A 16,510-nucleotide genomic window follows, 5' to 3' on the forward strand; every position below is an offset into this window, starting at 1 on the left:
TTGTTATAGGTGGCAACAGTAACAATTGTATGAAGATGTTTATGTTAGAGGTAGTTGTAGATTTGTAGTGTGGGTTGGTTTAATTGTGTATTTTATTTGTTGTGGGGTTGAGATGGAAAAATGTCAAAAGATGTCGTGATGGCAATCCATAAAAGGATTGTGGTGTTGTATTGTTGTGTCATCCCTACCTTGTCATTCCTTTCTTCCTTGTATGGTTGTTTTTGGGTATTCCATCCAGACATGTTTTTAATTTTTTTTATCAAATGTTTTTTCTGACTTGTGTAATGTAATATTACAGCTTATTACACCAACATACTTAGTGGAGTGGCTGTATTTTTACCACCACCACCAAAGTTGAAGGAGATTATGTTTTCACCCCTCTCTGGCTGTTTGTTTGTGTTTGTTTGTCTGCTGCTTCATTGTGTGCAGGATGTCTCAAAAAGTTGTCAACGTATCCGGATGAAATTTGGTGGGAAGGTTGGGTGTGTGACAAGGACGAACTGATTCGATTTTGGTGAAGATCCGGATCCGGATCCAGATCCGGCTACGATAATATTTTAAATGATTCTTCACCATTAAGAGATTGGGCCAAAAATAATAGAGAGCACGATATCTCAAAAAGTTGTAGACGAATTCTGACGAAACTTGGTGAACACATTGGGCGTGAGGCAAAGAAGAATTGATTCAATTTTTGTGAAGATCCGAATCCGGATCCGATAATTTTTTTAAACCGATTCTTCACCATTGAGAGAAAGGGCTAAACTGATACATATGATATCTCAAAAAGTTGTGGACGGATTCACATGAAATTTGGTGGACAGGTTGGGTGTGTGACAAGGACGAATTGATTTGATTTTGGTGAATATCTGAATCCAGATCTGGATATAAGGATTATTTAATTTTAAAAGTGATTCTCCACCAGTGAGCAATAGGGCCAAAAAACGAAATATAGCATAATATTTCAAAAATGTATTGGGCTCGATATGTTCACGTGGATCAGGCATTGCGGGGCAGAGGTATGCACTCTACCGAGTGCCCTTCTTGTGATTTTTTTGTATCCACTTTTTTTTGTATACAGTCAAGGCTCGTGGAAGGGCAAGGACACTGAATGGATCAGGACGTAACAGAGCAAAAGGATAGATGGTACTTGTTCACCTTTTGCAAATATTGTGGATAGATGGTACTTGTACACCCGTACACAACATATAGCGGTTTTCGAGATAGTTATTTTGTTATGATTCGTTTTAGATAAACCTTCCTTTATGTGTAATGAGTTTATGGGTCATATGCATTGTGTGGGGTTAGGCAGGTTTATTTTCCCCTCTTAATACTGCACACGAACATTTCCTTCATGCATGCACGCAAGCACTTCAAATAGCATACGCCTGCCATGAGCCAACAGAAATTTCACTTCAACCTTCATCGTACTCGAACCACCAATGCTACAACATTCAAACCACCTCCAAATGCCTTTATTATAACCACCACACCATCGAAACATCATTCAAGCTAGCCTACATTTACCATTGACGGCTCCAGCATAGCAAACAGCTACAACGAATGACCCCAACCACAACCACAATGAATAACCACACCATCACTCACCGCTATGCTGCCACTACCATTGCCTCAACCGCAATCACCACCGACGACCACCACCACCTTTAGGGAGCGGGGGAGAGTTGCGCACTGTTGCAGATACTCGGGCTCTGGATGTACAGACATCTAACTTGGAACATAAGTGTGCATTCAACATCATGTGGGTAGCCTTAGCACTCCGCTCAATTACAGCCCCCATTTGGTGTGTAGCGCACATTCGCGTGCGGAGGGCGGGATCGAATAACTGAGTCTTGTGTTAACTGTGGAGCTCAGCTCCATTGGACAGCCCAGAACATAATGGGGCCATTTTAACAGCCGTGCCCTAGCGTGGGCAGAAGCAGTACCGTGGTTATTGTCCGTACGCCAATAGGAACACTGGGAAATGCCTATCGACCAATTTGATCTGATGTTAAACTTCTCTCTTGACAGGGGATTATAAAACGCCATGCATTCCTCACAGGAAAGAACGGTCATGGCAGGATGGTGAGAGATAAACACACAGCAATACCTTGGATTTGTGGAGACGGGTGGAACTGAGCGAACAGGTCAGAGCGATGGTGGAATGGAGCTCACGGAGCTCACAGAGCGGAGTGCTGGACAAGCAGGAGATCTTTGCGCCAGGCCAATTGCAGTCATTAGAGCCAATAGCATAAACACATACAGACCTTACACGTTAATAGGTTCTCTTCTCAAACGTTTTTCTTTTTTTTTTTTCCGTGTCATCTGCTGTGGACGAATATTCATAAAAGGAGCATCAGTGATTACCCAGATAAGGCCCGAATGGTTGTCCCCTTCAGGGCGGCCCTACTGAGCCACAACTTTTACAGCTTCCTCTCAACACCTAACTTACACATCACTGCATCCCCCAATTGCACCTCCTCCAACCATGCACCTTGACACCCCAGTATTCCTCCTCCTTCTCCCTCCTCAGCGATTGGGATGCTTGAGTCTGTCGACCTTGCCTGGTAATCAATAGGTTGCGAACATGTCATACTTTTTCTCATCTTTCTTTGCTTTCTAACTTTCCTCAGGAGTGTTTCTGATGGCATCTGCCATGTTAACATAAGTTAAGATTGTGAAAATATTCGCCCATGTAATAGTAAATTGCTTGTATTTTAAATGTACCCAGTTCATAGCATCTTTTCCTCTATTGGTCCACCATAGTCCATACATAACGTTAGCCAGGAAGTTCTACCACATGTGATTTGCTCTTGTTGGCCAGCCAACACTCATTGTATCGCTCGGCAGTAATCTGAGTGTGCGCTGAGTGCACAAAACCCCCTTGGTGTGTTCAACCAAAGGTAAGGTATCACTCAAAGAAGTGAAAACCCTGCCAGGATTGGTGGTACCAGTCGGGGTTTGTGGTTGATTAGCAACACACTGAGCTGCAGAGTTATCCGTGGCTAGTGACCACAGGACCGAGTGTTTGGGAGGAACTCGAGTGCTTCCCCTCGAACCCCAGGCCGTAACAATATATTCATTTTATGTTCCTCATAATCTTCTTCTTCACCGACTCCTGGCTCAAATACCTTCACATTTCTCAATCTTGAATTTGTACAATTTATATTCTGTATATTAGTTTGTTTGAATTTTTTATGGATTGTACATTAATTTGAATTTTGCATACTTTCTTGATTTTTGGAATATCATATTATTTGCACATTCTGAGTTTGATGTTTATGGTGCATAGAGAATCTTCTTCTTTTTATTTGATGATGTTCAAAATAAAGAGCCAAATTAATCACATTTGGGACTTGTTGAATGAATATGAACATGTAACTTTTCCCCCTTTTAAGTTGTACACCAAATTGGTGGAAAGTTCATCCTAATTTTTATTTTGTCCTTATAAATGTGAAATGCAACTTGGTCCATTTTTGATACATTTTTGGAAGGTTGAACCTTGCTGTTTTCCAGAATATCATCAATGTTTTGTACTCTTTTTTTTTCTATAGGTCAAGGTGCATAATAGATTTACGGTATTGTTTTTGACGGTATTTGGCATCATTTTTCATTCAAATGACTCACCATTCGAATGTTTGTGGGTCCTTTCACATATTATATATGCAGAAGGATATACCTGCACCGTAACCACCTTCACACCATCACCTATAGTCGGGGGGGGGGGGGGGAGGAGAAGAGTGGCTCTGACATATGCAGTCCAAGCATTGACCAAACTTACCTTGGACTGCCCCCTGCCTACTGTGCGTGGGAAGTTCACGAAGCCAGGAAATAAAATCAGTGTTGTATCTGTTACTGTAATGCGGCGACTGGTTATCCTCTTCTGTCTGTCTTATTGCTCCAGAAAATCATAAACGTTTTAAAAGGTACTTCTGAAAGCATTGATGAGGGTGTTGACTATTTCTTCCTCTGAACTTTTTACACCTGCTGAGATGTTGTCCTCCTTTAATCTGCAATTCATCTTCTGGTGCTGTTTTGCATCTGTGCACATCATCTTGTTTTCCCTTTCATCCCACTATGTCTGTTGACCATTTATTCCCTGAATGTTCTGCTCTTCCATGAGCCCTGTAAAAACTGATCTGCATAAAAAGAGCATCTCTGCATTACCTTGTACTGCATTACATTTTAAACAGCATTAATTACCACCTATGGGCTGTTTATAATATTGAATTGATAAAAATCTCGCACTTATTATGTACTGTAGTTGGCAATTATATACATTCCTCCGATGTATTTACAGATCCAGATTGGAAGGAATCTGGACGACTGACATGGTGTATGTTGGAGGGAAAAGGGAGGGGGGAGGGGGTAAATGTATGCACACTCTTACTCATGTAAGATGCAGTCAAGGTTCGTGCAAGAGCAAGAGCACAGAAAGGATCATGAAATGTAACAGAAGAAAGAGAATGGAAAATGCCAACCTTCTTTAACTATATAAGGGGAAAAGAACAGGTTACGACCAGTGTGGGCCCATTGAGGAATGGCACCGGGAGAGTGGTTCGTGATGAAAGTGAGATGGCAGACTTATTAAACAGGTATTTTGCTTCAACTTTCCCACAACAACAGTAAGAAGAATTGCCAACAGCTGAGAATGTCTATCAAGGAGGTGAGAAAGGGCTTTTGCAGAAGACCCATGTTGGAGTGTCGGAAGTAAAGGAACAGCTAGGTAATATAAGAGTAGATAAGCCTCCGGGGACAGATAATATGCACCCGAGAGTATTGAGGGAGGTGGCTGAGCTAGTGAGTGAGATATTAATGGATATTTTCAAGAGTTCACTGGAGTCAGGACAGGCACCGGATGATTGGAGAATAGCAAATGTAACACCACTCTTTAAGAAAGGATCCAGAGAAGAATTGAGAAATTATAGACCTGTTAGTTTGACTTCAGTTGTGGGGAAGGTGTTGGAGACATTAATTAAGGACCAGATGAGGAACCAATAAATACAAACTAATTAAAGTTAGTTAGCATGGGTTTGCCAAAGGTAGTTCCTGTCGAACAAATCTTTGAGTTCTATGAAGCAGTGTCAAGCAGTTCTATGAAGCAGTGTTGTGTGGATGAGAGAAAGGCAGTGGACATAGTATATCTAGACTTCAAGAAGGTATTTGATAAGGTACCACATCGGAGGTTGTTGGCCAAAGTGAGGGCTTGTGGAGTGGCTGGTCAGGTAGCTAATTGTATTGCAAACCGGCTTAGTGATAGGAAGCAAAGAGTGGCTGTGAGTGGGAGGATGTAAGTAGTGGGGTACCTCGGTGATCAGTACTCGGACCATCACTATTCATTATTTGCATCAACGATTGGGATTGGGAACCAATGCCGACAGATGGGGCGCCCAGTTTAACGTCCATCCGATTGATTCAATGTTGGGGAAGATCAGCATCCAGGTCTGAGATTTGTTTGTGATTCTTCACCTCTGAGTGATGGGGCTAAAAACGATATGTAGGACAATATCTCAAAAATGTATGGACTGATTCGGCCGAAACTTGGTGGACAGGTTGGGTGTGTGACAAGGACGAATCGATTTGATTTGGGGGAAGATCCAAATCCGGATACAATAATAATTATTATTTTTAAAGTGATTCTTCATCATTGAGAGATAGGGCTAAAAACAATATACAGTATAGCATGATATTTCAAAATGTTGTGGACGAGTTATTACAAAACAAGGTAGATGAGTTGGTGAGGTGACGAGAACAAGCCAATTCGATTTTGGTTCAAGTCTGCATCATCCAAATCCGGCCTATCAATGAGCTACAAAGCCTGGTGTTGGCTTAGTGGCGAGAGTGACTGGCTTGGGATCTTAGGATCCTGAGTTTGAGCTCCATTTGCCACTGAATTACACCAAGTGGAGTTGACTGTCTGTCATCCTTCCGAGGTCGGCAAAATGAGTAACAGCGTACTTGTATTGGGGCACAGCATCAGCGGAACAGCCGTGCCACAACAAATTGATAGCTTGTCTGTCTGGTGGCTGTCATACGCAATAATAAGAAGTAGGATGCAAAACGTAAACTGTTCAGCCTAGCAGAGGTATGCACTCTACCGAATGCCGTTATCGTTTGTTATGTTTCACCAAGTGTCACTCTGAGTGATTTCTAGTTTGGCTGTTTGTCACACAATTTTTGTCCATGGTTTTTCAAGCAATCGTTCTGAATTGTTTGTGTATGGAGGTGACTGGCCAAGGACAGCAATGTTCAGCTTCGGTCAGGATACAGAATCGTATCCTTGAATTTTTCAATAATCCTTCACCATTGGAAGATAAGGTGAATTCAAATTGATGAATTGAAATTCTATCCAGGATACAAATTTCTTGTTTGGTTGTTCATTTATTTATATAATTATTTCATGAATTAATCCCCCACTGCCCACCCCAACAGAAAATTGTACTGGAGATACAAAATGAAAATACCCTTATTTGCAAAACTGAAGATGAAATCATCTATTTGTTTGAGGACCTTTCGGATCCTGGAATTTTTTTAAATGATCCTTTAATATTGGGAGATTGGGCACAAATTCATACCTTTGACAATTTCGCAGAAGCAGATGATTGTCATAATAAACATGGAAACAGAGTTAAAATAAAATACTGAACAACAAATATAACTGCAACACGACACCAAAATTTATTACAGTAGGCTTGCCACCAAAACTATAGTAGCATGAAACCCCAACATTCGCAGACTGCGTGTATTCACAGTTCATAAAATGTAGCCTGCTTCTACATTTGCAGCCCTGTGCTTCACGTATTTACAGTTTTTGTAGGTGAAAAAACCATCTGCCACCAGCAGCGCGCACAACACAGTTGTAAAACCATCTTCCATCAGCTAAGCATAAGCCACCTCCAGCCATGCATAAACCATCTCCCACAAACCGTGCATAAACCATCCCCCTCCACCATCCCCCACAAACAATGGTCACACTACTCACCCTTCTTCCATCTACCCACAACCCCTGCATGGCTACTTATGTGCAGTGGGTCCTGAGTCTCATTCTTTCTTGTCCCGCTGCCTTGACCTGCTAACCCTAACCATAAGTACGAATTGGAAACAGTACCTGCTGCTGCTGTTGTTTAAAACAAAAAAAAAATTGTAACTATTTTTAATGAAACTGTAATCATGTGCATTCATGTTCATAAAATAAATAAAAAAATTCCCTTATGAATCACAAACCGCCAGGAGCCTATCCCCCTTTTCCCCATTGAAACAATGCCCCGACATTCATGCATTTGACATTCACGTGATTTTTCAGGAACATACCCCCCCCTGCATATGTCAGGGTCTTACTGTATATCAAATACAACATATTGTTACGGAACCGGGGTTCGGGGTTTACCACGAGGGGAAGCACTCAGACTCCTCCCGAATGGCCGGCCGTGCAGGCTAATGTGCAGCGGAAACTCCACGGTCCGGCGGGTTGTGCAGCAACCCCAAATGTCAATTGGAAGGGTCAAGTGTAACAGGGTCCACCGTATTATTCCATTTACCTGTTGTTGAAATGGCCTGACCAATTGAGGTTTGTGCCCTCAGTGCATACCTGCCTATTTATTCAAGTACAACCAAGCGAGAACTGCAGGTACACACTGGCTAAACTGGAACTAATTAATGGGGTACAATTTCCCATCTAATCAAATGGTGCAGACCATGCGAGAATAATGAGGAAAAGACACTACAAGCGGGTTGGAAAGACATGTAGGGGTTTTAGTTACAGGGGAGGAACATGAGAGGGAAAGTCATGTGGCACATTCAAGATAGTAGGTTTTATTCACAGTAATCTGCACAGTAGAGATACATTTATTTGTGTGGGTGCAGCAAAACAACAATAAGGGAATTTGTGTAGTGCATGTTTACAAGAGAGAAAGAGATACAGTGCATATTTCACCCATTATAATAAAACCCCTTCTACTTCTTACTTATGCTATACATGACATTGGTGCCAATCAGTGACATTTCTGAGGAAGGTAGATAAGAAAGAATGAAAGGAAAGTTTGAGGCTTATTGTCAGTCTCTCTCACCCGGAATGGACTTGCGAGCCCAGGTTGATCCCAATTGCAGGGAAGGTAAGGGAGTGGAAGTGGGACCTGAGGAGTGTTTTAGTGCAGATTGAAGAAGTGCAAATGTGGTGCGTGAGAGAAAGAATAGACAGGGTACATGTCAGTGCTTTCACTCTTAATAGAATGGTGTGTTGGGTTCCTATTTTGTCTAACGGAGATGAATCAGGGAAACAGAGAAAGAATGTGTGAGTAGAATAGAGCTGGTTTCCCATGCCGAGTTTGGCTTTGCCTCCCGCTTCCACGTGCGCTGTCGAGACAGCACGCTCGTCCCGCCAGACTCTCCAGTGCGCTCCATAAAATTGCCAAAAACGATATGTAGCATGATATCGCAAAACATTTTTTGGACGGATTCAGACAAAACTTTGTGAACAGGTTGGGTGTGTGACAAGGAAGAATCACTTAGATTTTGGTGAAGATCAGGATCTGGATCCGAGATTTTTTAAAAGTGATTCTTCACCATTGATAGATGGAGCTAAAAACGATATATAACACGATATCTCAAAAAGTTATGGACTGATTTGGCGAAAGTTGTCACACTATTTTTGTCCATGGTTTTGAAGCAATTGTTCTGAATTTATTTGTTTATGTAGGTGACTGGCCAAGGACAGCAACATGCAGTATTGGTCAGAATACGGAATCAGATCCTGTAATTTTTTTTTAAAAACCCATTAACATTGGAAGACAGGATGAAATAAAATTGATGAATTCAAGTTCTATCCACCATACAAATTTTGTGTCAAAATCAGTGGGATACAAAAGGTATGTGCTCTACTGAGTGCTGTTGAAGTTTATCACTAATTGTTTATCGTTGTATATCGAAAATTATATGAAGTTTGGCATGTCTAGGACTATAGTATTTCATTCATTAACCTCATGGAACATCTCTTGCTTGAGTAGACCCAAAAAGGTCGTTTTAAACTCTCTTTCCTTCATTTTTATTTTTTTTTTACTTACTTACTTACTTCATTTTTCTGTCAGGTAAAACCAAAAACAACCTGAAATACTCTATTTCAAACACTTTCCTTCCTACAGATTCCTAAATTATACTCTACAAGTACCTTTCAAAAAAAAACATTCAGGAGGATTTTTTAAAATATTCACATTTTAAACTTATCACCATCTCATTTAGCTTGAAAACAGAAAGTTTTAAGCATCATCACTATAATGGTATTGTGTTCCTGTAGTTAAACATTTCAAAATCCACTTCATAGAACTTGTACAGCATAGCCTTCACACTGCTACTCAACTGAGAGAAGTAGTGTTTCTTCAAAACCTCATTGGTAACAGACTCTGCCGAGTGAATGTCCTTGAATTTGGGGAAATTTACTTCCGTGGGGATGTTAACATACCGTAGCAGCCAATTTGCTTCTTCGTTGATAGTCTCATAGTGTCCTATAAAGTCATATTGGATTTGGCATGGGTTACAGATGCGGTTCATTTGTTGCCAATGAGTGTCGGGCCCAAGGGGATTTTGTATGACGAAGCGAGCAAACTCAGGGAAGGTGATATTGTTTGTGTTGAGTTCCTTTTTGCTGGGATTCTTACGATAAGCTTTAATGATCCATCGTCCGAACACAGAGTGATAATATTTGTGAGGATGTTGGAATTTATCCCGGAAAGCAGATACAAATCTCTCGAAAGGCTCACGCACAAAGATAAACTTGAAGTAGTTTTTGAGGCGCCACTCAATCTCGGACTGGCTGTAAGTATCTAGTGTGGGCAACTGGGTCTTGTCATGCACAAATTTGTGTTCCATGTCCTCAGGCTTCATGGAGATATTGCCACTGAGGCGAATGAGTGTTCGCTTCCAGTTAGAACATGCAACCTTGGGAACTTCGCAGTAGAGAAGGCCATAGTTATCTTCCACATAGATCCGCCACACATGCTCTGGACTTGGATTGGCAATTATATTGTTGTTTGTTTGCTTCCTGCAGACTGCTTGGATGTATGCCTTGCGTCTTGCTTGTATGTCCAACATGTCTTGGTTTTGTGCACGAAGCTCTGTATCTGTCTCTGTTGTGGTGAAATTTTTGAGAAAAAAGGAAAAAGTCAATATCAATGATGTCATAAAACTGGTCATGCCATTTTCAAATCGATTTTCTTTCTTATCATCAAGACTTTAAGTATCATGACATATTCAAGTCTGATGTTTAAAATAATGAGCTTGCTCACAAGACTGGCTTTCAAAATCAGCACATAAAATAAGTATCGATGAGAATGAACCAATATTATGATAAAGCAAATCAAACCTTAACTTGTGTTCGACACAACACATACTGTCAGAGTAGCAACCTGTGTCCGAATATGTCACAGATTTGCAAGTATCTCTCAAGACAGTGTGTGTATACTTTGTCATACTTATCTCTTAAGAATGTCATGAGAGGTGTGGAACAGAAGAAACAAACTGTTGTTAGAAAACCTGGGTGATGGCATGGAAAGAAAAATGCTAAGATTTGCCACTGAAAGACAGAAGCAGTGCTGATGACAAAATATGAAGTACATAGCTTGACATCAGTTAACTTGCAGAACATTATGCCACTGCAGCAAGCTCTGTTGGAACTTCATGGGTAGAGAGTTAATACAATACTTAGCAAGTTGATCTGACCGCACATGGTTCGCATTTGAACAAGAAACCTCATTGCCCAGGTCAACAGTCCAGACTCTTGAGTTGGCTCGTGTGAGTGATGGCTCATCCTTTCCAATGGGGGTCTTAGATGTAGCTCAAAATCAGGACTCAGCAGGATGGAGAGCACTGGGATATCATGCCAGCCCTTCTGTCCTCAAGAATCAACTGCTAGCAGAGGTGGGGTCGTTTCCTAGTCAGAGAGCTGTTACAGCTATTGTTAAACTTGGTGTGGGATGGAGAAATGCTTAGTAATTTGTCCGTAATTTTAACAGCACATATGCATATAATTAAGTAACTAATCATTCTGACTTCTGATAGAAAAGCACGGCACTCTGAGTCAACTTTCTGTTTCTTTACGTTCGCCATTATATCAACCACCCATGATGTAAAAAAAAAAAATTCAGTTGTTTCACCTCATGATTTCAGTTTCAACTTTGATAAAGTTTTGTTGAGGTCGATCTTGCTTAAATAAATAAATGAATATGAACACTGGGCTCTTTCAGCATTGTTGTCAAACGGGTTGATTATACTGGCTATGTTGTTCTGTACATCCTGCTCACCATGGGTCATATGCCCTTTTGTTCGATCTATAAGAGTTCCCAATCATTGGCTTTTGCCCACCATGTCCTCACACTTTCTCATGATGGCTGCTCTTTCGTGATGTGCCCTAATCCAATGATTGATAGCTCCTTTGTTTGTTCAGAATGATTTCATCCTGCTGCTTCTTTTAAAATCTCTGTTGGCCATTTCTTTGATCATCATATCACAAGCAACTCATGAATAACCATGGGCAGCCTGTCTTTGAACAGCAAAATTCCTGATCTGCAATTCATTGAATACAAATGGATGGCTAGCTTTCAAATTATGTATTTCTAGCCAGTAAACAACGAGATAACTGGAATAATTTGTCCAATCATGTGCAAACATCAACGGCAGAAGAGCTCTGACTGCTGCTTAGTGGAGTGACCAATCCCCATCTCTAGTAGCCCTGATGAAGAGGAGCACATTTTTAACCATTTCCAGATACAAACTCCAGAATATGAATCTCATATGTTTGTTCTTTGATCTTACGTAGTCATCATAAGCTGTCATCATTGCCTGAAATGTGGGTCCCTCCACCGAAATAGAAACCCCTTGCTATTTCCACCCCATTTCCATTCTTTTTAAACACCTCAATAATCTAGCCCATGTTACTTCAATGATGGATTTTAAAGTCTGCAACAATATAATCAATATGTGCGTAACATCTTTTTTCGATGTAATCTTCAGAACATCAGACTGTTTTTCGGCCATCATGATCGTGGCTGCCATTTAAAATACACATGCGTTGCGTCACGTGTATTTCATCATTCGGAAGTCTCCAGGACAAGGATTTACATCAGTCAAACGAGCATGATTTTTCATGGGTGAATAGTTATTCAATCAATGTTGGGCATGCCATGACGATGAATGAGAAATGAGAAAAGAAAATTGGCCTCGATCAGCAATTTTTCATTTCCACGATAATTCTTTCATAATGCCCAAAAATTCCATGGTCTGTGTCGTTAACTCAACGTAAGTCATTTTTATGTTCTGCCAAAGTGAAGACCACAAGAATGAGAGCTATCGCCGGATGACCCACGGTGTACAGGCAAGGCCGCTCAGAGGGGAGTGTGCATACCTCCACATTATCCTGCCAGCCTTTCCTACATAATCTACAGTATATATTAAAGTAGCGGTAGTTTTCTGTCTGTCATTACGTCTGTGATGTCATTATGGCATATGACGGCTGACTCAAACATCCGCCATTTTTATTTTCATGCAATTCAGGCCGAGTACATCGCTGAACCTGTCGTTTTCAGATTGCCATGCATGCCCTACCTTTGCGTTTTCCATTCAGTGTGAAATACAAACAAAGCGATTGTTAAAATAATCATTAAATACTGAAAGGATAGGCATCACGGGCCTTCCAATGACACTGTACGTATCAGCCAAATCAAGTGTACTGTACTAACGCTCATTATTAAAGTGGTGTATTTTTTTCAGAACCCACTTCTGATAACTGATGTTATCTCCCATGGCCAAGAAAGACTTTTACCGTTGAAGTTCTGTTGGTGCAGTCGTAATTATCATACATTTAATAATGATAATAATAATAACGCAACGTTGATAAATCATACCGCAATGATGTATACCCCAAAAATTCATCATTAAAGCGGTGTATTATTTCAAACAACACTTTTGGTAACAAATTCGTTTATGTTTCTTTAATTATTGTGTGATAGTAACACTGAATGATCCCTTTGTCCTGACTGCAGTTACTGGCACGACTACAGTCACATACGACAGCTAAGTAGCTTATCTGGCTTACTTATATGTAGCTTACTTAGAATCCACTTTTGGCTTATCTGGAATTGAAATTCCAGATCAGGTCATGACCAAAACAGCTCAACATCATCACACATCAACTGTCTGTCTGTCCATCCATCTCCTATTTCGACTTCTCCGGCCAAACCGATGGGCCGATCCAGCACAAATTTGGCAGCAACGTTCCACTCCTGACTGGTAACAGCAATTGCAAAGCTTGTTATGGTCACTTGTCTGCAAGTAGGTCAAAATGGCCGACTTAGTCAATTCCTTCTGAAATGTTCTTCTCCAGACCCACTAATCAGAATGCTACCAAATTTGGGTTACAACATTAGGTCTGGGTAGGGATGTTTAATTGTGGAGGTCATTCCAATCATGTTATGAGAAGTGTGTCATAATGGCTGCCTTGATCAATTTTTGGAAAATCATGTGAATTCCTTCATAAATCTTCTTCTCCAGAACAACCAGTCAGAATGCAACCAAATTTGAGTTACAACATTAGGACAGGGTCCAGGTAAGCAATAGGTCTGGTGGTACTATTTTTTTTCTTATCGAGTTCTTATTATTCATTTGTTAAATTCATTATACAAGCCCCAAAAATGCCAAAAAGTTTTGATTACCAAAAGCCCCCAAAATGCCAGAAAATTTGTTGATTGTGATGTTGCTGAACAACGCCATTGTGATTTGCCATGACCAATGCAGCTCAATATCGGCAAGCACATGCTGCAATGTCTCCATCTTGCCAGCAATCTGTGCATGATAGCAATGCAGCTCAAAATCGACAAGAGCATACTGCTATGTCTCCATTTTGCCAGTAATCTGTGCATGATACCAATGCGCTCAAAATCGGCATGTATGTGCTGCTATGTCTCCATCTCACCAGCAATCTGTGCGTGATAGCAATGCAGCTCAACATTGGCAAGCACAAGTCGCTGTCTCCATCTCACCAGCAATCTGTGTGTGATGCCAATGCAGCTCCAACACCGGCAAACACGTGCTGCAATGTCTCTATCTCACCAGCAAACTGTGTACACCGCTGATGCAGCTCAATACCAGCTTCATGAAAATTACCATCAATATGTTGCATGTGGGGCAATCAGGAATGTTTTGCAGCGATAACACTGCTCTGTTCAATCATTTTGTGTGTCACTGCGATACAATGTGGATGAAGTTGATCTTTTTGATTTTGCTGCATATGAGCACACCTGTGGTCTTATCGATAAATCATGTGGTCACTGCAATGAAAGGGAAGACCAAGAAGGAACTCGAAGAAGTAAAGAGCAAAGATGGAGTCATCAGGAGGAACCTGGATAGGATTCAGGTTTCAGCCGCTACTCCACAACCCTCAAACCCATCCAGGTAAGGCCAAGTGAGCCTTACAGAAAAAATTCTGCAATATTTCACTTCTCCAGAGAGAGAGAGAGAGAGAGAGAGAGAGAGAGAGAGAGAGAGAGAGAGAGAGAGAGAGAGAGAGAGAGAGAGAGAAAGAAAAAGAGAGAGAGAGAGAGAGAGAGAGAGAGAGAGAGAGAGAGAGAGAGAGAGAGAGAGAGAGAGAGAGAGAGAGAGAGAGAGAGAGAGAGAGAGAGAGAGAGAGAGAGAGAGAGAGATAAGGAATGAGAGGAATAGAGAGTAAAAGAGATGAAAAAGAAGAAAAAGCAAGAATTAAAGTGAATAAAGAGAAGTGAAAAAAATTTAGAAAGAAATGTGAAAGGGACAGAGAACAAAGATGTCGGCAAGAACCCGGACAGATAAATTTCAGCAGTTACTCCCCAGGCTCAAATGCCGCAACATGTACAAGCTACGAGAGGTCTGTCAGCGTGGAAGCACAGTCCACACAGAATCAGGATATGGTACAAACATAATGATCTGGATACGAGAAATATTTCATTTATAAAGTGATGCTTCACCATTGAGAGATAGAGCCAAAAACCATATAGTAGTGTATTCCATGATATTTCAAAAATGTAATGGGCCCGATATGCTCTCGTGGATCAGGCATTACGTGGCGGAGGTATGCGCTCCACCGAGTGCCCTTCTAGTTTTTATAGTGAGATCATATGAACTCAGTGGCATTTCGAGGGTTAATATCTTCCAAGAAAATGTTTTTTGTTTTTTTTAACTTAAAATGAACTCATTTGGCTCAGTAAACAAAACCTTTTTAATTCATTACATCAAACGTCGGCTTCATTACAACGTAGTTCATTACAATAAATGTAGGTTACAGGCTATGCATAAGTACTGAATTATCAAGGGCTCCCATCGCCCCTTCCCTACCCCTCGATCCGCCATTCAAATATATATACATACATACATTTATATTAGGTGAATGCACCCGGCATTGCCCGGGTTATTTTTGAATGAATTTAAACTTCTGTACATAGGTCTGATGCGAGCCCAGTATCAGTTCTCTATTGGGCCACGGCAGTCATCGTCTAAGGGGGTTGGTGAGGGGAAACACCCCCCCCCCAACTGAGGGGCCTCGCCACCTAGCCTATAACCTTTCCGGGGCCCGTCCCGACATTTTTCTGTTTCAGAGGTTTCCACCTATCTTTCACCGTTTAGGAGATTATCACATGCAGAGCCTAAGGGCGTTGGTGAGGGGGAAGCTGAGGGGCCTCACCACCTAGCCTATAACCTTTCTGGGGCCCGTCCCGACATTTTTTGTTTCAGAGGTTTCCGCCTCTCTTTCACCGTCTAGGAGATTAGCGCGTGCAGAGCCTAAGGGGCTTGATGAGGGGGAAACACCCCCCCCCCCAGCTGAGGGGCCTCGCCACCTTGCCTATCACCTTCCCGGGCACATCCCGACATTTTTTATTTCAGAGGTTTCCTCCTATCTTTCACCGTTCAGGAGATTCGCGTGTGGAGACAAACAAACAAACAAGCCGGTAGGCGGAAATGGGTAGTCGACTACCCAATAAAACCTGACGCGATGGGCCCGTTCGATGGAGAATGACCTGAGGATTAAGCACAAGAAAATTCATGATTCTAGCTTCAAGGGTTAATGCTGCAGATTGTTTTTTCATAAAAATACCCCCACATTTAAAGGTTTTTCGGCTGTTGCTAGGCAATGGAGGGGTCCATAGCAACAGTTATTTCTCACACATAACTAGGACATACCATGAACATACCATACCAGTTTCATGTATATCTGACACATAGTCTCTGAGATATAACGAACTTCGTTTTTTTATTGTTTTCAACCAGGGTTCATTCAAAGTCTATCTTCTCCGACAGTTTTCATCGGATCCGGCTGGAAATTTTTGACAATATGGCTGAATGTACTGCCCACAGTTGCTCATGGCCCGATTTTTGATTTTCGAAAGAATTTTTTTTATGATTTTTTTGAAAATTTCAAAGGACTGTTGCGAGGCAACGGATAGCAACGGTTCTCATTTGCACACAACTAGGTCATGGTATGAACCTACCAACCAAGTTT

General features: G+C 41.3%; 1 protein-coding gene and 1 long non-coding RNA gene across 3 annotated transcripts in view; one reads left to right on the forward strand and one right to left on the reverse strand.

Moving 5' to 3' along the window:
* Positions 1-16,510, forward strand: part of LOC147021457 (uncharacterized) — a 35,229-nt gene that overhangs the window by 14,452 nt on the left and 4,267 nt on the right. The window lies entirely within an intron of this gene.
* Positions 7,789-16,510, reverse strand: part of LOC147021458 (carbohydrate sulfotransferase 8-like) — a 48,969-nt gene continuing 40,247 nt past the window's right edge. For both annotated transcript variants that reach the window (XM_085891413.1, XM_085891412.1), the window contains exon 3: positions 7,789-10,115. In XM_085891413.1, the coding sequence (XP_085747539.1) occupies positions 9,262-10,115 (854 nt within the window). In that variant the 3' untranslated portion in view covers positions 7,789-9,261. The remainder of the gene's footprint in view (positions 10,116-16,510) is intronic.

This window comes from Eptatretus burgeri, chromosome 8 (assembly GCF_056783735.1).
Source record: "Eptatretus burgeri isolate ZD-2024b chromosome 8, Ebu_testis_v1, whole genome shotgun sequence".
NCBI lineage: Eukaryota > Metazoa > Chordata > Myxini > Myxiniformes > Myxinidae > Eptatretus > Eptatretus burgeri.